The sequence below is a fragment of the Aethalodelphis obliquidens genome, unplaced genomic scaffold (genome assembly GCF_003676395.1).
Source record: "Aethalodelphis obliquidens isolate GAN/ISIS:26980383/991018 unplaced genomic scaffold, ASM367639v1 scaffold17, whole genome shotgun sequence".
NCBI classification, from domain to species: domain Eukaryota; kingdom Metazoa; phylum Chordata; class Mammalia; order Artiodactyla; family Delphinidae; genus Aethalodelphis; species Aethalodelphis obliquidens.
In genome coordinates, this window is record NW_020837961.1 from 22,055,578 (window position 1) to 22,081,844 (window position 26,267).

The window sequence follows — 26,267 nt, forward strand, 5'->3', positions numbered from 1 at the left end:
CAAAGCTTGAAATCCCAGTCATTGTATGAGTTAAACTGATGTATCTGTGACAAAATTTGGCCTAAGGACCAGAAGATGCCAACCTCCGATCTAGATGCTTAAAGCTACTACTTGGATTCTTAGGGAGAAGTGCAGATCATCTGTTGCTCCTATAATTCCTCTAATATCTGAGAATCCGGAAGCTAAAGGGTGGGGGTTTCTGGGTTCTTGTTGAATTAATATTCTGCCCACCCCAAAGTACCATTTTTATAAAAGATCTGTTTTTGTTTCATTCAGCCATCATTTCTAAAGCATGTCAAGTCTTTTGAGTGCATACAGCCGTTCCATCCTTCTAGCCAACAGTGGCTGGAAGCCTAAAAATGTCTCCAGACTCTTCTACCAGAGAGCTCAGCCCCAGCAATTATCAATTTGAACACAACTGTCAGTTCAGGTGGCTTTGCATTCAGCAGCTAGTTATTCTAAGACCTGCCCTGGCTATGGAGTGTTCAAATAAGCAGAGGTGCCTGCCACAGGCTTTCACGGGGGCAGTGGCCCGAGCCACTGGTGTAGTGTGAGTTCAAGGCTGACTCCAAGCAACTGTCTCTTTCCCCTTAAGAACTCTTTCTTCTGTGAAGTCAGGTCATTTTTCTTGCCCCACTCTATCTCATCTCTCTTCTTGCCATTCAGTGTTAGTAGCATTGAACAAAGTTTATCCTCAATCCTCTAGAAAAAGCAATGGCCACAAGCGGGGGCGGGTGGAGGGAGACTTTGACATGAATTCCCATATCTCTACAATTCTGCTCTTAAATTAGCCAGAGGAAAGTTAGGCTTAAAGGAGAAACCACACAGGAGAGCAAACAGAGAAAAAAGAAATGTTTGCTTGTTTGTTTTTCAACTTGGGATAAAATTATATTTGAAACCAGGATCTAGCCTAAGGAATTATGTGACTTTGGATACATTACTCTTATCTCTTTCAGTCTCTATTGTCTTATCTGTAAAGTGGAAGTCAAAGGACAGATTTCATAGATTTGCTATAAAGATGATATGAAGTAATATATGTTGAATGCTAGGCACATAATAGGTCCTTTTATTATATATTAAGATTGATATGAATATAATTATACATTGGCACAAAAATGGATTTTATCTATTCAATATTCTTATAGTAATTAAATGCTCAAGATATCCCAGGTTGGTCCTGATTTTATGTAACCTTATTCTTTTTTAATAAAAGTATTTTATTAAATATATGCCTGTGATTTCTTGGTACCTTCTTGTTTTCAATACAAAAAAATTTTAAACCCCTTACTGGATTATTTGTTAATTTCAGAAATCATAGTTATCATTAATATATTGCTTTCTGTGAAACCAGATGTACACATTTATACTTGTTAATTTCACCTCTGACTAGGCACTTCCAAATGAGAAGCCAAAAATAGCAGAAAGATTTATTTATTTTCTGTCTGTCCTCAGATGTACTACATGTAAACTCACCCTCTATGCAGAGATTTATCTGGGAGGTTAGTGTTCCTTTACTTAGAGAGGGACTTCCCTGGTGGTCCAGTGGTTAGGACTCTGCACTTCCACTGCAGGGGGCAAGGGTTCGATCCCTGGTCGGGGAACTAAGATCCCGCATGCCACATGGCCAAAAAAAAAAATAAAAAATCCTTAGAGAAAGTTGGTCCACAAAGAGTCATTGTCTTAACAACTGAGATGTCCCAAGGGGTAATGGGAAGACTTGCTCCTCTGTTCTGTACGTTGTCTCATCAAAAAGAAGGCTGTGAATGCTCATAAAGCTTCTTTTTCTTGAAATTAAAAAAAAAAAATGTTACAACTCAAACCCAATATAGCCTGATGGCAACAAACCTCCCCTGATGAAAGTTCATTTCTTTCCCCCTTCTTCCCCCACCCCAGACTCTTCATAGGGAAAGCAGAAGAGGTAAATCCATGCCCCTCAAGGGCAAAAAGGGCCAGGGCACAGAGAATAGGGGGCATCTTGAACAGGAAAGTGGCCTTATCCAAACAGGGATTTAGGGAAATAACCGTCTAGCTCCAGGCTCCCCCAATAGCACTGTTCTTATTATACCATCCCTAAGAGAATCAGCCATTTCCCTAAGGCTGTGGGTAAGCCTCTTGCTGCCTAGAATGAAGCTTTCTATTTACTTCTCGAATTCTTAATGTTTGGTTAGGTTTCTCAAAAATGTGACATATATATCCTTGCTCCTTGTACTCCAGAAAAGTAGATGCCGCTTATCAACTGATAGGCCCACTTGGGTTAAGTTCCCAGTCCAATAAATTACTGGATTCCTTGGCATGGTTTCACAGCTACCATTCTAGATCAGTGAGTACATCTAGACTAAATGAATTGACATCATACATTAAGAGATATATAAATACAAATGTAAATACAATGTAAATATTTGTTACATTTTAAAAGCCTAATAGCCCCGCTAATTGCCAGTACAATACACTTTCCCACCTTTAGTTTCTTCCGCCTTTCTGTTCTTTATTCTTCCTTCCTCTCAGGAATTCTAAGACAGCAATTTTCTGAAGCCTAGGATGTGAACCTCTACAATTCAGACCTACTGAGTGGATTCAGAAGACAACACTGCCTCGTTCCCAGGGCACCACGTTCCATGATAATTCCATTTTCTACAGTAAAGTGGCAGAGTGTATAGTGTCCTGGACTCATACTAATATCCACACAAGGAGCATTTCATAAGTAATCAGGAACACGCTATTCACTTTTGAATATGTTCTTAAGGCTACTTCTTAGAAAAATGTGGCTCTATATCATGTTGAGCTGATTGATGCCCATTAATAATATTCTTCCATGTTCATTCTGTATTCTCTGTAGAATCTCTGAGTCTCTGATTCATTGAGCTTAGCATCACATCTTGCCCTCTCTGTTCATTTTAGCTTACCTCCAACTGATAGAGCCTACTTTCTGTAATTTTCTCATTTGGTATTACTATTCTCATTTGTGTTCGCTTCTGCTTTCTCAAATGTCTTTGCTGTGTGCTCTCTACTATTTCAAATGTCCTCACTAACATGTTTATCTCATCACTCGGAAAGATGAGGTTATCAAAATCATCACCTGTATATTTATTTATAAGACTTGGGACTACTGGGGTCAGGAATACAACTCTCTTAACAAACTACAGCTTCTCCATCCAGTTAAGTAACCATTTTTTCAGTCTTCATAGAAGTAAAACAAAAATGTGCTATTTTCCCCTTAACTGTTGTGTGGGAAATTTTAATTTACACATATTTCCCTAAAGAGTATGTGAACCACGCATTGCTGCCAACATAAGCAATATTTGTTGGGAAAATTAAAGAACTGTAGATAGAAGAGTTGGTGTGAAAAATGTGATTAGAAAATTTGGACTTCTTTTTCTTTTTTTTCTTTCATTTTTTGTTTGTTTTGTTTTCTTTTGTCTTTTAAGACACTGAGTTCAAAATATTAATGTTCTAAATACAAAATTGGAATCTTGTCAAGGAGGGTAAGTATACCCACATAACTTGAACAAACAGTATTAATTTTAGGCTTCTAGAAAGTTAGAGGGCAAAAAGCAACTCAGTGTTTAAGGTTGAAAGATAAGAAATCAATCCAGGGAATCAATACACACACACACACACACACACACACACACACACACACACACACACGACTAAATAAATAAATAAATGAATAAATAAAGCCATCCTAATGAAGGAATTCCTTAGATATACTGAAAGAATCCTAGGGTTTTTGCCCCTTTACTACAACAATAAAATGCTAATATAGGGAATTCCCTGGCAGTCCAGTGGTTAGGACTCTGCAGTTCCAGTGCACATGGCATGGGTTCGAACCCTGGTCGGGGAACTAAGATCCCGCAAGCTATGCGGTGCAACCAAAGAAGAAAAAAGAAAAAAAAAAGCTAATATAACGCAAATTTTAAGGTTATTCTCAATTAAGATAATAAAGGAAGCATGCAGAGAAGATGGGGGTGAGGGGTAGGAAGCACAATTTATGGCATACTTATTATGCATCAGGTGGCATTAGGCTTAAACTTTGCTTGTGTTAGCTCAAATTCAGAACAATAACGTGCCTGGTGCCGCCTCATCATTTCATTAGTTCCATATCCATATTTTTGACTAATCAGATTTGTAGATCATGAAGACTATTTATTTATTTATTACCAATAGCTCAGTAGCCCAGTTAATTTTTTTGTCACTAACATCATTCTGTTCCGTCTGGTCCGCTGCACGTTCATTGATGATTTAGCTTTGTAAGGAGAATTTTAAGACTCTCAACACTCTGAAAATAGAATCCAAATAAACCTTGAGGAAAGGATGAGACTAATGCCATAGGGAGAAAGCAGATGACAGAGTTATTGAGGAATATACGTAATAATTTGCATGAGGGAATTGAAGAGATAGTGTTATAGAAATATTGCTTCAGAATTCTTGCTACACCGAGATTTGAGCACCACTGCTAAATTTTGTTACAACTGACTCACTTCTAAATTAAACTAATTTCCTTGATGTAAAAAGCCAGATTCAGATTGTTGAGAAATAGGTCCGGAAATAAAATGTGTTACTTTTTTCCCCCATAACAAAACAACATAAAAATATGCCACCATATTTTATGTGTATCTGCGTGTGTTTTTAAAAAAAAAAATGTTGGCCTTAACAACAAATAGCCAAGAAGATGAAATTCACTTCTACAGTTGGGAACCTTACACTAAAATAAACTAACCACTCAGTACTGGCTCTCAATATAAGTATCACTGAACAATCTATAGAGAGAGAGAAGTGGAGCCTCTGCCTGGAACAATGGTGCTCTCGGGGAATGCTCTTTGATCGTGCTCTGAAGCAGCAAAGATGCCAGCTGTACAGAAGACAGCGTATTTGCATATGAAAAGAGCAAATTTGGTTCAAAACACTGTTGTCTGTATCAGAAGACTCCCATTCTCCAGCCCGTCCCCTGCTCCCCCCAGCTTCTCTCATTTCAATCCTCAGAAAATTCTGTTTTGTCCTGTTTTCATGAACACTACCTAGATGGCTGAGACTCCATTCTCAAGCAGTTGAAATAAAAACAAGCCTGTGCTCGTGTCTCTCCCGGTTTTGACCTCCCACGCTATATGATGTAAACCCCAAACTGGCCTGGCATCATCGCCTAGTAGTTTGTTCAGACTTGGCTCTCTGTGCGCATGCTCCAAATCCACATTCCACTTCAGGAACGTGCATGAGCTTTCTGCCCCTCTTTTGAGCAAGAACATGTATGCTGCTTAAGAAAGGATGAAAATGTTATTCCAAGAATGGAAGCTGTTCTCAACCCTTCATTCTTCTCTATTTCTTATTAAAGCAGTAACCTAACTTCTCACACAATTTCAATCACCACTTAAATAAAGGGTCTTCCAAGATGTGGGTCTCCTGTGTTGCCTTCCCACCTACCCTCTCTTGTTTTCAATATCCTTCAGTCACAGGAATTTCCCCTCAGGTATATTATTGATAACTAACAATAAATGTATCCAAAAGTAAGCTAAGTAGTTATCTGTGTATTTAAGCTCTGAAATACAAATAAAATAAAAGTTAAAAAAAAAAAAGAATGGAAGCTGGTCCCTCTGAATACTAAAAGAAATGTTGTGAGTCAGTGAATGGAAATCTGTAGTATTAGAACTAGGGTTGCAGAAGAGGAAGAAACACAGGCAACAACCTTAAATCTTATACCCGACCAGGGACCAAGATGACAATATTTTTCCAGAACTGCCAGTTTGACATAGGAGCCAATAGGGTTCCCGTTCAGGACAAGCATAGAGCCCATCAGTGGATCCAGCCGGGCACGTGGTTAGTGGGGAGGGGATGCTTCCTTGATTTACCTCTGAACCACAAGATGAGGCTAGCGTGGCTGGTGGAGACAGTTAATTACAGGAGTGGTGGCAGGAAAGTCAGAGCCTGAGTCACCAAGTGTGGATGGCTAAGAGAAGTGTGCTCAAAGTTGATGAACTCTAACTGAGGACACAAAACGATGTCCAGAAGGTACTTGGGAGTCTGAGGCAGAAAAAAAGGAAACTGGGACCTTAGAACATGACCTTCAGGGGTTGACAGTCTCCTGAGGGGCAGGAAGTAGGAAGCGCTCTGGAAGGCAGTTGTTTAACCTGGATGATTTCACACACAAAACACTGACTCATGGTCTGGGTTTCACCAAATCCTGCATGAGGCAACTTTCAGACACGCTTTCCTGAAGCAAAATGTTTCAGAAAAATTGTACTGTATATATTGCATCCAAGGGCTAAGTTTTAGAAGATGGTATTTAAATTAAGGTAATTTTTAAAATTTCAGTTATTTTTTTCCCATAAATGTATTGCACTTGGTAGTTATATGTGGAATTAATAGTCTTTTGTGAAATTCCCACCCCTCTAGTGTCAAATATTTTACAAGTAGATTTAAAGTATTAAATCAAAGCCATACATGGATAGATTAGGAAACAAGCAGGGGAAGGGAAGCATGAGAGGAATAGGTGGCTCTGGAGGGATGACTAGCCTCTCATTTCATTGTCTCTATCTAGAACATCCTTTGTGGAGGGGCAAGTTATCACTCCCTATTTCTCTTGAGTCCCTTGAGTCAATCATACGTGAGTTTTTTGTAGACAAAAGAAAACCTCAATATTCATGTTGAATACGGAGCTTTAAGGGTGTCAACTCTCCCATCATAAGACAGTTGACTCACAGGAAATAAAACAAGGTTGGTAGAGATAAGCTAAAGCTAGAAATGACTAGTGAACCAGGAGACATGACACAGGAGGAGAAAGACAGTGAGTCTGTGGGTGAGAAATCAAATGTGGACTAGCTTGAGGGCAGAAGGGGTCTAATTATTCAGAGCAAAATCCACAAGTTCAACCCCATGTGGAAATAGCGCAGCTTGAGAGTGGGAGAGCGCGATTCTAAGAGAAACCAAGTTTGAAGGAAGCAAAGAGCACACTTCTCAGAATATTGGGGATCTCCAAGGAGAGCCTCAAGCTTAGCAGAGCACCTGTGAGCTGAATGTAGAATGCTTCAGAGCCCTAGCTACACAGGAAGTTTCAGAACAAAGGAGCAGCTGTTTACACTACCCAAACTAAACTAGAGAAGAACCACCTTCGCAGCAATTCCAAGACATGTGGGAGACTAGGTAAGATAAGAATATGAGACACCTTCTGTTTGAAGGTCTCCCTGGCAGTTCTTTCTTGCTCTGTGTAGTAAACAGTCAAAGGCTCAGGGTCGTAGGTTCCAGTCCTGACCAGGTAACTTTGGATTTGTTATGGAATCTCGGTATCCTCCTCAGGAAATGAGGATGATAATTACAGTTATTCTCACTGAGTGCTTGTGAATATATGTGGGGAAAAAAGATTTGTTAATTTCCTAATGATGTATTAATAATGTACTTCTCCCTTTCATGTATATTAGATCAAACACTCTGTGAAATAAGAACTATTATCTACAACTTACAGACAAGGAATCAGATTTTCAGAGAGGGTAACGGATTAACCCAGAACAGCATCATTATCATATCATTAATGAACAATATCATTAAGCAATCATTTTACACCTAGCACCATTCTTAGTGCTTCAAGTACACTACCTTATTTAAGCTGCAAAACAACCCAGTCAAGATGAAATTGTTCAGAGCCACACAGGTAGCCAGTAGCAGGATGAGGATTCATATGCTCTCATGATGGCAGCCCAGCCCATGCTCTCAAACACTGCCCTTGTACTGCCTTCTCTCAGGGTTACACGTGGTAGGCGGAAATCTAGGCTCAAATCTCTGGACCTCAGTCCATTTCTCCTATTTTAGTTCCGTTATGCTTCTTGTTATTTGTGTATATATGTTCTGAACAGCATGTCTATAGGAAGATAGCTTGCTTCCTGATGCTATCATAGTACAGGAATCTGGAAGTTACTTTGTGAAGAATTTGGGGCATAAAGTTCTACACAGACAAGCAATTGTCAGCGATCTAGTCTAGTTACAGAACCCACTTGTTCAGCTTGGCCCATGACTGATTTTTCCTGTCAGTTCTCTCTAGATGAACCCCAAGGGCAGTCAGGCTCTGCCCTTCCTGATATAATTTGCTAACAACAAAATATCAACAGTTAAATGATTGTCTTCACTGAGAATACTGAAATGAATTGCTTTTTACAAACAATTGTGTTAGCGACAATTCCAAAACATTTCAAGGGCATTTCTAAACCTATAAATTTATTTTATGAAGAAACGTGAGTCAAAAAGCAATGGCATTCATGCCTGCATTCAGTTCGTGGGTATGTACTGAATGTCTAAATGTGCCCAGCATGATTCGAGGTGACAGTTTCACAGCAGTGAGTAGGAAAGCAAGTTCTCTACTTTATGGAGCTTACAGTCTAGCAAGACATAAAGTTAAAAAAAGTAATAATTTAGTGAGCATTTTAAACAGGATGATTAAATTGAGAGTGTTGGGAGAAGCAAGAATCAGGAAAAGCTTCTCTGACAAGGTGACACCTGAGTTGTGATCTAAAACTTACCAAGGGGCCAGCTGAGGGGCGGGGACGGGGTTGGGGGGAGAACAAATGCCAAGACCCAAATGTTTGGCTTGTTTGAGAAGCAAAAAAGAAGACGAATGAGGTTGAGAGTAAGGCTGCAGAGTGAGCTGCAAGATCGGCACAGGTAAGGTGAGAAGGGCCTGCTGCCCAAGATCCTTGTAGAGTGTGGTAAGATATTTCAATTTTATTCCTTTTTCAAATTTTATTGGAGTCTAGTTGATTGACAGTGTTGTGTTAGTTTCAGGTGTACAGCACAGTGATTCAGTTATACATACATATATATTCATTCTTTTTCAGATTCTTTTCCCATAGAGGTTATTATAGACTGTTGAGTAGAGTGCCCTGTGCTAGACAGTAGGTTCTTGCTTATTTTATATATAGTAGTGTGTGCATGTTAATCCCAAGCTCCTAATTTATTCCTCCCCCTACATCCCCCTTTGGTAACCATAAGTGTGTTTTCAAAATCTATGAATCTGTTTCTGTTTTGTAAATCAGTTCATTTATATCATTTAAAAAATATCAGATTCCACACGTGTGATATCATATGATATTTGTATACCTCTGTCGATTTTATTCTAAGTGAAATGGAAGCCATGGAAGGATTTTAACTAGGGAAGTAAAGAAATCCCAATTATATTTTTAAATTATTTATTCTGGCTCTCCCATGAGGAAGGGGGTGTGAAGGGGTAAGAGGCAGATGCAAGCAGACCTAGGAGGACTCCCTTAACCGGCTCAGGTGAGAGCCCACAGCGGCTGAGAATTGAACGATATCGGTGGCAACGGATAGAGGTGATCAAATTCAGAATACACTTTGTACATAGAAAGTATAGGACCTGAAGATGGATTTGACACGAGGTGAGGGAAAAAGAAGTATCAAGAAAGAGTTAAGAGTTTGAGGATTTGCATAATAGAATGGATGGTGATGTATTTTAAGGCGATGTATATCATTGGGGAAATAAAATGTTTGGGAGGGACAGGAAATGGGAAACAAGAAATCAGGTTTTAACTACCTTGCGTTTAAAACCCCTCCTAGGAAGTCAAGTGTCTTGAGCAAATGACACTGTGGAGTTCAGAGGAGAGCAAGGATCAACATTCCAGATGAAGCGCGCGCTCCGAGGACCTGATCCTGAGATCTGAGGGTTTACCTCTCAGACGCAGAATTAGATACAACGAGAAATAGAAAAATGAGGGAGAATTCCACTTAAAAGCCTTGGTCTTAAAGGTGTGTTCCCTTCTCATGAATCTTCCTTGATTTACTTTTAAGTCCAGGATATTTCTTCCCCCTTCACAGCAAAATAACCTTTGCGGTCTGAAATAGCCACAAGTGCATTTTTCTTCTTTCATTCTCGGATGTCGTACAATCCACAGTGTCGAAGAGAGTGGGCTCTAGAGTGAGCCTGTGGGATTCAAATCTCAACTCCTCAGCCTCTCCATAATCCAGTTTCCAAAATGTAGATCATAATGGTGCCTAATCAGAGTTATTGTGGGGATCAGATGAGATAAAATTGGTAAGGTACTTATTTAAGAGCCTGGAACATAATAAATATACAATAAATGCTTGCTATCCTTAAAAAAAAAAAAGACCTCCTAGACAAGCAAGTGGAGATATTTACTAGCCAGTTGAAAAAGGGAGGAGGGAGATTATCATACTAAGTGGTAAGACAGAAAAAGACAAGTATCGTATGATATTGCTTATATGGGGAATCTAAAAAAATGATAGAAACAAACTTATTTACAAAACAAAAACAGACTCACAGATATAGAAAACAAACGTATGGTTACCAAAGCAGAAAGGAGTGGGGAAGGATAAATTAGGAGTTTGGGATTAACAGATACATACCACTATATATAAAATAGATAACCAACAAGGATCTAATGTATAGCACAGAGAACTATACTCAATATCTTGTAATAACCTATAATGCAAAAGAAGCTGAAAAAAGAGTATATATATATATTTTTCAGATTCTTTTCCATATATACATATATATATATTAAACTGAATCACTTTGCTGTACACCTGAACCTAACACAAAATTGTAAATCAATTACACTTCAAGAAAAAAAAAAAGAAAAAAAAACCAAGAAAAGTGAAGGCGAGAGTTACAAATTTTGGAGACAAAGACCCGTAAATATTCTTTAAAGCCCATAGACTTTGAAACTGCTTAGAGCAAGAGGGTGTTTAAGTTTCGTGAGTATTAGGATAAAACTGACATTCTGAATTTGAACAAGTTTTGACCTGGGAATACCTCTTGTGTTCAGACTGACTTCTGCCATCTTACCCCTGTAGATGACAGCCAAGAGCCATGTCCTTGTCATGGTCAAGTAGAGGGAATGGAGGAGTGAGGGGCAGAGCACTTGAACAGTTTTGGGCTTTGCTATACCAGAAACATGAGCACGGGCAAGTCACTCAACCCACCTGACAGTCAGTTTCTGCTGTTGTAAAATGGGGAGAGCACCACCATTGCCAACTGTGAAAGGTCAAAGCTCAAGTAAGAAGCATTTGGGAAAAGACTGCTCTGTACAGTGGATGTGGGAAGGGACTTTTCTTTAATCCCACGTTCCACTCTACTAGGTTTCTTCCCCGCGGCTTGGTTCCCAGGTAGCCTTAGATACATTTGCATGCCATCTGCTTGACAAGAAGCCCCACTGACAAATTTCAGCCACACAGACAACAGCATCAGGGGACCTCGCTCCCTCATAACCTCGGTGGCTTCCTAATGAACAAAGCTGCTAGGCAGGGCTTCCCTGGTGGCGCAGGGGTTGAGAGTCCGCCTGCCGATGCAGGGGATAGGGGTTCGTGCCCCGGTCCAGGAAGATGCCAAATGCCGCGGAGCGTCTGGGCCCGTGAGCCACGGCCGCTGAGCCTGCGCGTCCGGAGCCTGTGCTCCTCAACGGGAGAGACCACAACAGTGAGAGGCCCACGTACCACAAAAAAAAAAAAAAAAAAAAAAGAAAGAAAGAAAAGTGAAAGCTGCTAGGCAGTCCTGATTCCTCAATTACCCACAAGTAGCAACAGATGTTGCAAAGGTAGGTCTGTTCCAGTGACCAACACTCTCAGTGATTAGACAATGGAGGAAAGAAAGTAATTAGGTAAATCACACACAAAGAGAAATAAACTGGATGGGGCACGTTGATCGTTGATGAAAGACAGATAAACAAGGTGTGAACATTTAAAAAAAAAACACCTCTAATTTAACAAGTAATTAGCTAAACCCATGTGGAAAAATCAATTTAGGCCTCCCTTAACTAAATGTTCCTGTGGTATATTATTCACAAAGAAATGGGAACAGAAGAATAGATATAATTTATTGCAACGAAATTCAGTTAAATGGTACACTCCTAGCAAATGGGAAGTGAGGCAAAAAGAGACGTTTGTTCTCTTATATACTTTTCACTTATTAACTGATGTCATGTATCTCAACCTCCTGAAGAATACCAAGCTAGAATTTAGACCAGTAGCAATAAAAACAGCTACGTTCCAGAGGGAGCACACATTAAATCTTGAGTCGCCAGAAAACACTACCCACACGACAGACCTGTCAAGAAGCTCTAATTGGTTCACTTTCTCTTCCTTCAATTAAATCTCTATCTCAGCAGTACAAAAACGTGACGCAGGTCTTAGATAACCTTTTATTGTCTACCTCCCTCCAATCCTGTACTTTTAATAATCAGCCACAAGGAACATGGCCTTTGGAATTCAAAACCTATATTTCTCCACTCCCGTCCTTATGCCCTTGGGCAAGTGACTAACCTGTGAAACAGGAATAGTGAGAAGCACCTAGCTGGTCTGTTCTAAGATCAGAGATAAAATGTGAAAAGACACATTGGGAAGATTCTTGTGTCTGCAAACTCTGCATAGGGAGGCAATTGTCAGGGGCACAGCATAGCTACAGATTTTGCTGTGTCCCACTCAGCATGGTCTGAGCCTTCTCTGAGTTTCATCTTGTTTAGCCCCAAAGCCAGTAGGACTCAATACCTGGCACTTAGGAGTTCAATAAGTGATAGCAATTATCATGCACAAAAATTCAGTGCCAAGACCCCTTTTCAAAACAGTACTCAGTGAGTATGACAAAGTGATTTACCCAAGGTTAAATCCAAAATAGCAAAGGCTAACCAATCGTTAGGTATATGTCAGATACCAGTTTAAAGGTTTTCTGTATATTAATTCGTTTAATCCTAACAAGAACCATATAAGGTGGATACTGATCCCCTTCCTGTTTTACAGAGAAGAAAATAGGGAGTCAGAGACATTGTGTCATTTTTCCAAGGCTGCCTGTCCAGGTAGTAACAAAGACATTGTTAAAATTCTAGAGTAGTCTTCACACTCCCATCTCTTAGCTATATTGCCTCCTCACTCAGATTGTAGACTGATGAGCCTGAAATGCAAAACTACTGTCTATTATTTTGGTCGTAGTGATAAACTGTTGTTCCGAAAAACATCTCTTCAAAAGTATTGCTAGTTACCTGATGCTGTCAAAATTGAGATAGCTCCAAGAAAGACATGTCAGGCAGATTCTTGTGTCTGCAAGCTCTGCATAGGTAGGCAATTGTCAGGGACACAGCATGGCTACAGAGTCTGCCATGTCTAGCTTAGCATGGCCTGAGCCTTCTCTGAGTTTCATCTATTGCTAGCTTAGCACCAAAGCCAGTAAGACTCAATTCTTCCTGATACCCAAATACAACCTGCAAGCACTAGAATAATGTTGAAAGACTTGTGTTTATTTAGAATTTTAAAACAAGTTTCTCATGTATGTGCAACAACTGTAAAATACTGCAAGAAGATTTCTAGAGCCTTAATTTATTTTTAGAGTGGGATTATAAGTAATAAAGAGGAAAATGTAAATGAGCATTAAACTCATCACCTTAGGAAATGAGCTGTAGAATTTTCTTTCACGTAGTTTGCTACTCCCTTTGCCTGAATTGTCTCTTGTGTTCCTTCTAAACCAGCTGAAATCCTGCCCATCCTTCCAAACCTGGTCCAAATGCCACTTCCTCTGAGATGTTTTTTCTGATGCCACCGTTTTTTATATATATATATTTATATTTATATATTTTTTTTTATTATTATTTTTTTTTGCAGTACGCGGGCCTCTCACTGTTGTGGCCTCTCCCATTGCAGAGCACAGGCTCTGGACGCTCAGGCTCAGCGGCCATGGCTCACGGGCCCAGCTGCTCCGCGGCATGTGGGATCCTCCCAGACCGAGGCACAAACCCTTGTCCCCTGCATCGGCAGGCAGACTCTCAACCACTGCGCCACCAGGAAGCCCCACAGTTATATTTAATCACTGCTTGCTCAGTACTTCCGTAGTTCTTGGATTATGTCTTTATTTTGCCCTTATCACAATCTACCTGGTCTGATAGTTTGTCTCTACCATGTCCTGGAAATTCTTGAAAAACAGGAATCAAGAAGGAGGGAGGACAGCCTGATGGTTAAAAGCAGGAGTTCAGATCAGACAAAACTCAGCTTGGATGCTGACTCTGTCACTCAACTTCCATAAGATCTTTGGAAAGTTGATCATTGGGAATCTTAGATTTTTTCATCTTTCCATTGAAGATAATATGGGTGAGTTTGTTCTGTACTCAGATTCCTGGGTTCAAATCTTAGGTTCATAACTTTACTTGTTTATGTCTAAGTACCCTTTCCTATAAGACAAAGATGATAATAGAGAATTTATCTCATAATGAAATTCTGAGAATTAAAGTAATTACTTTATGTAAATTATTTAGAATCACGTCTGGTGAAAAAACAAGCACTCAGTAAATGTTAGCTCCTTTAATATTATCCTGTAGAATTGTGGTAAGGAAAACATGGCATCCTGTTTGTAAAGAGATAAGCACATAGTAGATGCTCAAAAAACGGTAACTATTACTGTGATTTCCCAGTACTTTACACTGTAAGAATAAAGAAAATGGCAATCAACGTATAATGAGCAAAAACATAGAGCAAGCACCTTCTTAGCAGTTGTTTCTCTTGGTGCTTGAAAATCATCTTGCAGCTTATATGATGAAGTATTTCATACAGTACTTTTATCAATAGGTTAAATACAAAAATATACCGCTGTGCTCAGTATTCCCTTAAGTTTGCCTACGATACCACGTAGACGGTAAAAATACTAAAGAAGATATAATAAAATCTTCCATTCTCCCACTGGAGCTTTAAAAAAGTCAGAGCTTTATGATCACTTATGAAAACAGATCAGCAGGAGAGTAGAAGTGTGAACACAGGAGAAAACTGGCAAGTTTAGCCTCCTCAGATTTTGTTTTTTCCAGAAACATATAAAACAATGGCTGATTTATAGCAATTCATAAAGTATGAATGTATGTGACATGCAGATTAATGAAGGCCTTAGCAATCTATAAAAGCAGTGTCTATAAAGAGATGAGACAGTTTTTGTGCAGCTTGTCAGTTTGGGCGTATTTTATACACATTTTCAAATTCTGAACACAGAATACTGATCACATGATTTACATGACTTCTTTTTTCCTAGCTGGGTTATTAGAAATATTGTGGCTGTATATATAAAATCTAAAATCAGTACACAAAATCACATATATGCTCCAACAGAACAAAGAACAAAGCATTTAGAATCAGCATTCTTCTCGTGCTTATTGAAAGTCACTCTAATATTTGAAGTAACCTACCCAAGGACGTCTTGCCATTATACCATAACGTAATGTTGTGATAGAACTGAAGTTTAATCACTGAATTCTAGGCTGGTACACATCATTTACCTGGCACAGGTATATAGTGGGTTGCATGCCCACAGACCTTTTAAAGTCTCTATTTCCATAGAGAAAACAGAGTTTCTACAAGGGTGTACTTCAATTTGTTTATTTAGTCACATTATGTATGGCAGAACTGACATGGCTTACAGAGTGAATGTGAAGTAATTTCCTATAAAGCACTTGGAATTACTGATTTTTCAGTATATACCACGATTCCAAAGGACCAGGAAGTAGATGAATCAAGACTCCTATTGAAGAGCACAGTTTTTATTTTCTCTTCTAGGAAGACAAGATGGCTGGCTTTTTATACATAACTTGGTGTAATAAAAATAAGTATTTATTGCACGCCTTTCTGTGTCTGTGTTTTCTGAATTTGGAGTATTTATCTTGTTCCAAGCACCAAGCGTCTGCTTCTGCTGCTCTCCTGGTCTAAAATGTGATTCCTCCTTTCCTCTACCTGTTCTAATGTTGCTTTCCTCCTTCAAAAACTCTCTTTAGTTAGTCTTCCTTGGAAAGCCTTTCCTGACCACTCCTCCTCATACTAGTTTGATCCTTTACACCATCTCTCATATTCTTAGAGACCCTGAAAAATAGCTTAGCGTTTAAGGATCTTTTTAACCACTTCAGGAGTCTTAGTTTGATCTCTCTACTTATACTATGAGTTAACTGAAGGCAAAGAGCAAAATTTTACTGCTTCAAATATGCCCCCTTTCTTGTTCAGCTTTTCTAGGTATTTATTTAAACAAACAAACACCACTTGATCATGACATTTATATGGGCACATTGCAGAGATTTTAAAAGATATAACAAAATATAACAAAAGAAATAAAAACTGTACCAAGTTGTGAGAACCATGGTTAAAGACACTCATGCCTAGTCTTCCAATCTTGTTATTTTGTACACAAACACTGTTAACACAGTTAAGTAAGGGTTATGCTGTACAAGCAGTTTGTTATCCTGCTTTGACAACTCTTATATTCCCCTGTTTGATGAAATATCCTTTTGAAAGATGATTTTTTAATGACGGAATAGTTTTCCATCTTAAGAATCTATGTTTCACTATAAAAATTAAACAACACGTGCTGATTGACTCTGAGTTGGGGATGAAATACAGTGGCTTAAACTTCCCCTTTATCTATCCTGACTTTGAAGCATTAGGAAAAGAAAGTCAAGAAATGAGATGGGAAAACAGAAATCAAGAGAGATAACTCTCTGAAAATGTATGACCACTTTACAGAGATAACTGCGATATATTTCTGCATTGCTTATTATTGATTGTTATCTGATATAATTTTCACGATATTACTAAGAAAATTATAGCAGTTAATATAGATTTATTGATTTTAGAGAAAACTGAAAGAAAAAGTAAGGATCTGTTAAACAATTTGAACCTCAGATTAGTCTTATTTTATGTACTAATAAAATCTATAGGGGAGGAATTGATCCATTTTCAATTCCAGGGGAAAAAGTCTCAGGAAAAATTCATTCCATAAATTTATGGACTGATTCTTAAAAGATAAATCAGCTTCACACAAGGCAAAGGATCTAACAATCAGTTGGCTTTGAATCTCATCTCTCTCTATCCTTTACTCACTAGAGTCTTGGCATCACCCACACACCAGGGCTGATCCTATTGTTCAGAGGTGAGGTACGGGTGAGGGAGACTAGAAGAGGCCATGGGAGTAGGGATCTCACTGGCTCAGCCCATCTTCTATCCTACTACTGTCCTAATCTGACCTTGGCATTCCAGTAGCCCAGCAAATGGTCCTTCACTATTTGCCATTTCCCCTTTTACTACGAGCCCAGATCAGCGCATAGCTTGGTTTCATGCCTGGTCAAACCAGCAACCTGATTGACTATCCTTGAACCCCAGTATTTCCATTCTTAAAACCCTATTACCTACTGTGCAAGTATCTACTATAGCCTGCCCCCTCCTGCTGGGAAAGTCAACTGTTTTTTTTTTAAAAAACCTTTTTTTTAAATTGAAGTATAGTTAATTTACAATGTTGTGTTAGTTTCAGATGTACAGCAAAGTGATTCAGTTCTATATATCTATAACTATATCCATTCTTTTTCGGATTCTTTTCCATTATGGGTTATTATAAGATATTGAATATAGTTCCCCATGCTATACAGTAGGTCCTTATTGTTTATTTATTTTATTTATATTAGTGTGTATATGTTAATCCCAAATTCTGAATTTATCTCCCCTGCTTTGGTAACCATAAGTTTTTCGATGTCTGTGAGTCTATTTCTGCTTTGTAAATAAGTTCATTTGTATCATTTTTTAAGATTTCACATGTAAGTGATACATGATCTTTGTCTCTGTCTGACTTACTTCACTTAACATGAATCTCTAGGTACATCCAAGTTGCTGCAAATGGCATTATTTCATTCTTTTTTATGGCTGAGTATATTCCATTGTATACATATATACCACATCTTTTTTATCCATTCGTCTGTCAATGGGCATTTAGGTTGCTTCCATGTCTTGACTATTGTAAGTAGTGCTGCAATGAATATTGGGGTCCATGTGTCTTTCTGAATTAGAGTTTTCTCCAGATATATGCCCAGGAGTGGGATTGCAGGATCATATGGCAACTCTACTTTTAGTTTTTAAAGGAAACTCCATCCTGTTCTCCATAGTGATTGCACCAGTTTACATTCCCAGCAACAGTGTAGGATGGTTCCCTTTCCTCCACACCCTCGCCAGTATTTATTATTTGTAGACTTTTTGATAATGGCCATTCTGACTGGTGTGAGGTGATACCTCATGGTAGTTTTGATTTGCATTTGTCTAATAATTAGCAATATTGAGCATCTTTTCATGTGCCTATTGGCCATCTGTATGTCTTCTTTGAAGAAATGTCTCCTAGGTCTTCTGCCCATTTTTTGATTGGGTTGTTTGTTTTTTGGGTGTTTTTTTTGATATTAAGTTGAATGAGCTATTTGTATATTTTGGAAGTTAATCCCTTGTCAGTCGCATCATTTGCAAATATTTTCTCCCATTCTGTAGGTTGTCTTCTTGTTCACCTGAATCTTACATTTAGTATGGATACTTTCCAAATCAGCATCTGCAACATGCATAAGTCCCTTTGGACACAAAGAGGCCTTCCTTGACCCTCTATATTCAAAATAGTCCCTCTGAAATGTAAACTTTTTTTGGTAGTTGATTATATTAAGGAATTTTTATCAATATTTTTAGGACTAATAAACGTATTGTGGTTATGTTTTGAAAAAAAACTGAACAAAAACAAAAACAGTCCTTCTGTTCCCCAAGTCAACTACCTCTCCCCCAGGCACGTTCTAGATAGTCACCCTGTTTCTGTCTACATAGAACTTAACACTACCTGAAATTACTTTATTTATAAGTTTTCTATGCTCCTAATACACTTTAGATGAGTGAATTACTTGCACTTGTTAAGGATTTCACGCCAGCCTCCACGTCCCCACATTCCTATCATAATCGACACCGAGGCTGTTGACACGTATAAAATGTGCGTTTTGAAGCTGTGTCTGGCTTCCAGTAGGTATCAGTCATCGACGTGTAAGTTATTTAAAGAATGTGACTTCACAGTGTCAAATAAAAAACACAAGAACCACATGTACACACACATGCCATTCCCTCCTGTGCACTAACACGCATTAGTGACTATTGCCTTGGATTTATGGTATGTGTGGTGTCCATATAAAAGTATGAAAACATATTCTTCTAAGTATTCTATTGACTTTGGAGATAGTAAATGGAGGCATGACAATAAACATTGTAAGCATAACCAGGAGAATAAACTGTACCACTCTGGCAGGGGATGTACTTTCTGTTCACATTTGATGTGAGCTTAAAACTGCTCGAAAAATAAAATCTATTAGAAAGAGAAAGAAAACAAAACCAAAAAATTATGATTATTTCTTTTCAATAAGTTACGGTTGAAAATGTAATATTTTGAGCAAAGGGTGTAAACTTGAAACCTATTTCATTATATAATGAAAAAGTATATTCCTAAAATAACTGGGACTTCAAACAACTATAAACTACTGCAGATAGTGGATGTATATATTTCAATTTTCCCATAACTTTATAAAATATGTATATCAATATTTAAAGATTTGGATACCAAAATGTATCTGTATATGGAATTGAATACATGCATTTACAATTCTATAAAACTTCATACAAATAAAATGTAAAGATATTGGGGACCTTTCAAAATATTTCAGAACAGTGAGAGAGAGGGAAAAAAACCCCTCTCTGAATAGTTCATAGGAACCATATTTTTACCCCCTTTAAATACCATTTTGCAGCTAATTCCCTAATAGCACTTTGTAGTCATATCTGATTCAAACACAAAGCAGCTTCCACTCACTAGCTAAGTAGTGGACCAGCCTCAGGGTACACATTTTTTTTTTAAACCAGTGATGTTTAAGCAAAAAAAAATTGTATTGAAGTATAGTTCGTTTACAATATTGTAGGGGTGCACATTTTTAATAATTCACCCTTGACAAAGTTACAAATTTCTACATGTGCCAGATCTTTAGAGTTGCTTAAGCAAGTTAAAGCTTTGAACTAAAATTAAACTCTCAAAGTCAAGGATCTGTCCACAACATCAAGACGGAAGAGTAAGGGGATTGGGACTTCCCTGGTGGCACAGTGGTTAAGAATCCGCCTGCCAATGCAGGGAACACAGGCTCGAGCCCTGGTCCAGGAAGATCCCACACGCTGCGGAGCAACTAAGCCCATGCGCCACAACTCCTGAGCCTGCGTTCTACAGCCCACGAGCCACGACTACTGAAGCCCACACACCGCAACTACTGAAGCCCGTGTGCCTAGATCCCGTGCTCTGCAACAAGAGAAGCCACTGCAATGAGAAGCCCACACACTGCAACGAAGAGTAGCCCCCACTCGCCGCAACTAGAGAAAGCCCGGGCCCAGCAACAAAGACCCAACGCAGCCAAAAATTAATTAATTAATTAATTAATTAATTAATTTTTAAAAAGAGTAAGGGGATATTTTTGAGTGAGTGAGACCGAAAGGGGGCATGAACCTTGTAAATAGTATAAAGGAGGATAAAGGAAAACTCTGCATGAGCCCAGTCTCCAGCCCAAGGAGTAGATAATTAGACACATGGATTTTGAGAAATGTTGATTAGCAACAAAATTGGGTCACTGTATTAGAATGAGTGCTGGGCACCAGATTTGTGGAGAGCAGACCTGATTGAGAGGCACAAACCCATCACCACTGAGCCCTCAATCCTTGCGTCATGAGCTGACCTGCTCCACAGCTCGGATTCTTTACTAATAAATTGGGGAAAATAACACTTACCTTATAGAATGAAATTTTTTCACAGAACGATATTCATGAAAGTTTATAAAATAAATAATGATATAAGTAACGTATCTAAAGTTGTAAATTATAGGTACAAATGGCTTATTACATTTATAGCTATAAATAAATAAGATGGAATTTCTTACCAAGGATGAATTCCAGCTGAGGTTCATTTGGAGTCTTCTGAATACCTATGAATAATAGGAACAAATTCAGACTGAAGATATTTAACTCATTATGAAAATTATGTCAACATATATTACTTTCAGCCTGCCCAGTATGTATAAATGCATTACTTGGCAGAACAAATAAACTCAGTTAATCGTCCAGACATGTATATAAGGAGTCGGTTGTCAGGGCAGGACATAATATTTGTAGCAGAGCTAGATATGACTACAGATTTGATTGACCTATTTAGCACCATGGCCATAAAAAACGCAAAAACATTGCTTTTGTAAGCCGCATGACAAATATAAAACATATTTTCAACTGTTTCTGTTTCTTTTGGATACATGTAGACAGAGGTGGGACCTTCACAAAGGATGACCTCACCAAAGTCCTCTCTAACATAGATTTCTCTTTCACACCACTCCAACCTGGTGTTAATAGTAAATTATTAATTAAAGAGCTACCTCTGGTTAGGTTACTCAGGACTTGATGATGGTGGTTATTCAGCTAACTTACTGTTAGCTCAAATCAGCATTCTGTTAATGTTTCTATTCCTTTTTTTGGCAATTAAAAAAAATCTATTAACATGGCTAAATGATTGAAGGTGAAGTGGGAGGGAAAGTGAGTCTGAGAAAAAGGTAAGGAAATGGGAATGTCTAATGGTTAGAAGGTAGAAAGGTAAGGCTGGGGCAACTGATAATGTCATAGGTGGACTCTCTAAGACCACGCATGGTACGGGGCTTCCTAAACAAGAGGGGCTGAAGACAGAGATGTCATTTGTAACCACTCATGGTGACCGAGAAATGTAAGAATATTGTAAAAATCTTTTCCTCATTTATTTTTACTGGAGCACCCATCAGAGACAATTTAAATTTGTTAGCATTCGGTCATGAATATACTGTGTTAACTACAGATTGGCACTTGCCATCTGCCTCTACAAGGATGAAATCATGTGCTGCAGCTGCTGACCTTCAAAGGAGTTCAGGGTGGAGAGCAGAAATGAGGCACGCTGTGCTCTGGGAAAAACTGGCAGAACCGGTCTTCAGATGGTTAGATATTTTCAGATGACCATTTTATGAGCCCGATTCTTGCATCTCCTCATATCTAGAAAACCACTAAAACCCTTCATGGTGACGTCTGCTCCTGGTGACTAGCAGAAACCTTCTGCAAAAAATATGTGCTTGATTGCATGGACTCCATCTTCACCAAAATCACATATGTACTGACCTTCCCTCCTGCCTCTTTGGAGCTGTTTCTCAGAGCTGTCTGAAATGCTGTCTCCCAGGCTATAGTCCTCATTTTGCCCCAAATAAAACTTAACTCACAACTCTCAAATTGTGCAATTTGGTTTTTAGTCGACAACTGTTAGAACCACCTCTTTATATAAAAATCATCCATTTTTTATTTACAGAGTTCACATTTTTTTTGCAGAGTAACCATTTATTTTTATTTCCTGCTGACATTTAACATTGCTATGGTTAACAATTTTAGACTTTCCAAGAGGGGTTAAAGTGACAATCATTAGGTAGGTCTTTGTTAATTTCAAATACTGTGGGTTTTTTTAAAGGTTATTAACAATCTGCTGTAAGCTCTGACAATCAAATTTCTCAGAAAAACTCGTCCAACCAATACCATTTTCTAAAGATTATTTTTATAATATAAATAAAATGAGAAGCTAGGCATATGTTTGCCAGGGTTAAATAACTGGGCAACAAGAATCTTCTGAAAAGAAAAAGACACAATTTATGCTAAACAATCAAACCCAAACTCTTAAGACGTTAAGCATGAGAGAAAACGTACAATTCTTCCAATGACTTTAATTACTCGAGTAGCACAAAGACCAGTGTTAATGTTCAACTGCAAATCTTGGCCAAATAGCCAAGCTTGCCCTATTTATGTGACTTAGTGTTCTCAGCTATGGCAGCGACAGGCTAAGCATCTAGTGTAACTATTGTGCCCTAATGCTTTCAACTGAAATGTCTTTGGTTTTAAAGAGAAAATTTCTATGTTCCAAAAACTAATTCCACATGAGATTATAAAAATGTTCAATAGAACGTGTACTTAAAAAGTATTTATTCATGTCTTAATACACATTCAAGAATGATGATTCTATTTGCTATTGAACCATTTCATAGATGATCATCTCCCTCACCCAAGATAGAAGATGAGAGGCATATCATAGATTCAGAACACTGAAACAAACAGTGCAAAGGAGCAAAGTTAGTTAATTTGGGGGGTGCATGCATACTCACTTGTGAACTGAAATTCCCCCGTATCATTTGCCTGGGGTGTGGGCAGAAAGTTCTGGCCTTCTTCTGATGCTCCTTCCTCTTTGATTTCCATGATCAACCTTCACAGTTCTTTAAATCTTCCAAATATTTGTGCCCAAATGTCACTGCCAATGATACCTGGTTTAATACAGATGTATCTTCACACTAAAGTCCTGATATCCCACTCTGAAATTCTGCATTTAGGAAACAGCAACAGCAAAAATCTCAGTTACTTCAGAGTTCAGGATAAAGCTAAGAATTAAAGGTAGGTACAGCCTACAGCTACCTTCTGTGAACTTCTTTCCTGTCTATCCCACTTTTACTTTCAGAAACAATCCACCCAGTTAATGTACCATAAACTCTGGGTTAAATGGGTAATCTCTATGCAATCACTTTATAGTCATATGAGGGACTTCTAAATTCTGAAAGGTATATTATTTCTCTTCTAGTTCATTTTGTAAAATAGCAGATAGCTATATGTACCTAATTTAGCAGTAAGAGCAGATAGCATCTTGTCCAGGCATTAGCACGTTTTGCTAAGGCGGATATTGCTATCATTCCTTGCATTAGAACTGCCCTCTACGCTCATCTCTCCATCCACCCTTGTTAGAACATCGTTCATGAGCACATAAAGATAATTTGGCAGGACGCTCTTCTTCCAAGGTGAGCCAACAGGTTGTTCAGGGGAGCTTCCAACCTCATGATTATCCATAAAGTCTCTTGCTGCTCTGTCTGACAAAGGTTTAATTGTTTAATGACTGGGGTATACGGGGAAAAGAATGAATAATAATTCTAAAAAGTTAAAGCTCCAAGGGAAATGAAAATAACGGCAAAATGATGAAAATTAGCATGGGGAAAGAAGACTCCAAGAATTTAATACCTATGTTGCACAGACAGCCTCAAACAGTATCAGATTCATTTTGATATTTAGCATGTTATACATGACCAAGAAGGATTAGGAAAAAAATCAATGTTGTTTTAAATCAAGTTACCAGCTGAATTAAAATGTATAAAAATCTTTAAACGTCTGCCCAATGCTGTTTAATGAGATAGCAGCAGTAGAGTTTGGTTTGGAATACTGATTTGGTTTCCAGCTCCACAAGTCCACAAATTCACTCTTTGTTGTTCTTAACAAAAGCAGCTTCATTTATAATTCAGCTCTAGTTTTTAAATATCATCTGGCAAAAATTAAATCCACAAAGCATCTTGAATCTTTAGAAATGATTACAATAAGGTTGCAGATAAATACACATTGGCTTCTAAGGATATAACTAGGAATACTTGCTGGGGTAAAGGGCCATAGCACTATCAATAAGACCAAAACCATCAATTTGATAATTATATATTATTTATCTTTTTATTGAGTTATAGTTCATGTACATTATTATATAAGTTACAGGTGTACAATATTGTGATTCACAATTTTTAAAGTTATAGTGCATGTATAGTTACTATAAAATATTGGCTATGTTCCCTATGGGGTACAATATATCCTTGTAGCTTATTTTATACATAATAATTTTTATCTCTTAATCCTCTACCACTATATTGGAAATAAAAACAAAAATAAACAAATGGGACCTAATTAAACATAAAAGCTTTTGCACAGCAAAGGAAACCATTGACAAAATGAAAAGACAACATACTGAGTGGGAAAAAATATTTGCAAATGATATGACCGATAAGGGGTTAATATCCAAAATATATAAACAGCTCATAGAATTCAACATCAAAAAACAAACAACCCAGACACAGACTGGCTGAATGGATACAAAAACAAGACCCATATATACGCTGTCTACAAGAGACCCACTTCAGACCTAGGGACACATGCAGACTGAAAGTTGAGGGGATGGAAAAAGATATTCCATGCAAATGGAAAACAAAACAAAGCTGGAGTAGCAATTCTCATATCAGACAAAATAGTCTTTAAAGTAAAGACTATTACAAGAGACAAAAAGGACACTACATAATGATCAAGGAATCGATCCAAGAAGAAGATATAACAATTGTAAATATTTATGCATCCAACATAGGAGCACCTCAATACATAAGGCAAATGCTAACAGCCATAAAAGGGGAAATTGACAGTAATACAATCATAGTAGGGGACTTTAACACCACACTTTCACTTTCACCAATGGACAGATCATCCAAAATGAAAATAAATAGGAAACACAAGCCTTAAATGATGCATTAAAAAAGAAGGACTTAATTGATATTTACAGGACATTCCATCCGAAAACAACAGAATACACATTCTTCTCAAGTGCCCATGGAACATTCTCCAGGATAGATCATATCTTGGGACACAAATCAAGCCTTGGTAAATTTAAGAAAATTGAAAACGTATCAAGTATGTTTTCTGACCACAGTGCTATGAGACTAGATATCAATTACAGGAAAAACTCTCTAAGAAATACAAACACATGGAGGCTAAACAACACACTACTTAATAACCAAGAGATCACTGAAGAAATCAAAGAGGAAATCAAAAAATACCTAGAAACAAATGACAATGAAAACACAATGGCCCAAAACCTATGGCATGCAGCAAAAGCAGTTCTAAGAGGGAAGTTTATAGCAATACAATCCTACCTTAAGAAACAAGAAACATCTCAAACAAACAACCTAACCTTACACCTAAAGCAATTAGAAAAAGAAGAACAAAAAAAAAACCCAAAGTTAGCAGAAGGAAAGGAATCATAGAGATCAGATCAGAAATAAAAGAAAAAGAAATGAAGGAAACAATAGCAAAGATCAATAAAACTAAAAGCTGGTTCTTTGAGAAGATAAACAAAATTGATAAACCATTGCCAGACTCATCAAGAAAAAAAGAGAGAAGACTCAAATCAACAGAATTAGAAATCAAAAAGGAGAAGTAACAACTGACACTGCAGAAATACAAAGGATCATGAGAGATTACTACAAGCAGCTATATGCCAATGAAATGGACAACCTGGAAGAAATGGACACATTCTTAGAAAAACACAACCTTCTGGAACTGAAACAGGAAGAAGTAGAAAATACAAACAGACAAATCACAAGCACTGAAATTGAGACTATGATTAAAAATCTTCCAACAAGCAAAAGCCCAGGACCAGATGGCTTCACAGGTGAATTCTATCAAACATTTAGAGAAGAGCTAATACCTATGCTTCTCAAACTCCTCCAAAATATAGCAGAGGGAGGCACACTCCCAAATTCACTCTACAAGGCCAACATCACCCCGATACCAAAACCAGACAAAGATGTCAC

At 38.0% G+C, this 26,267-nt stretch overlaps 1 protein-coding gene across 3 annotated transcripts in view; it reads right to left on the reverse strand.

The window, feature by feature from the left end:
* Nucleotides 1-26,267, reverse strand: part of INPP4B (inositol polyphosphate-4-phosphatase type II B) — a 493,426-nt gene that overhangs the window by 333,214 nt on the left and 133,945 nt on the right. For all 3 annotated transcript variants that reach the window (XM_027117065.1, XM_027117067.1, XM_027117064.1), the window contains exons 3-4: nt 22,992-23,203; nt 20,718-20,762 (exon numbers count right to left, since the gene is read on the reverse strand). In XM_027117065.1, coding sequence (XP_026972866.1) covers nt 20,718-20,762; nt 22,992-23,082 — 136 coding nt within the window. In that variant the 5' untranslated portion in view covers nt 23,083-23,203. The remainder of the gene's footprint in view (nt 1-20,717; nt 20,763-22,991; nt 23,204-26,267) is intronic.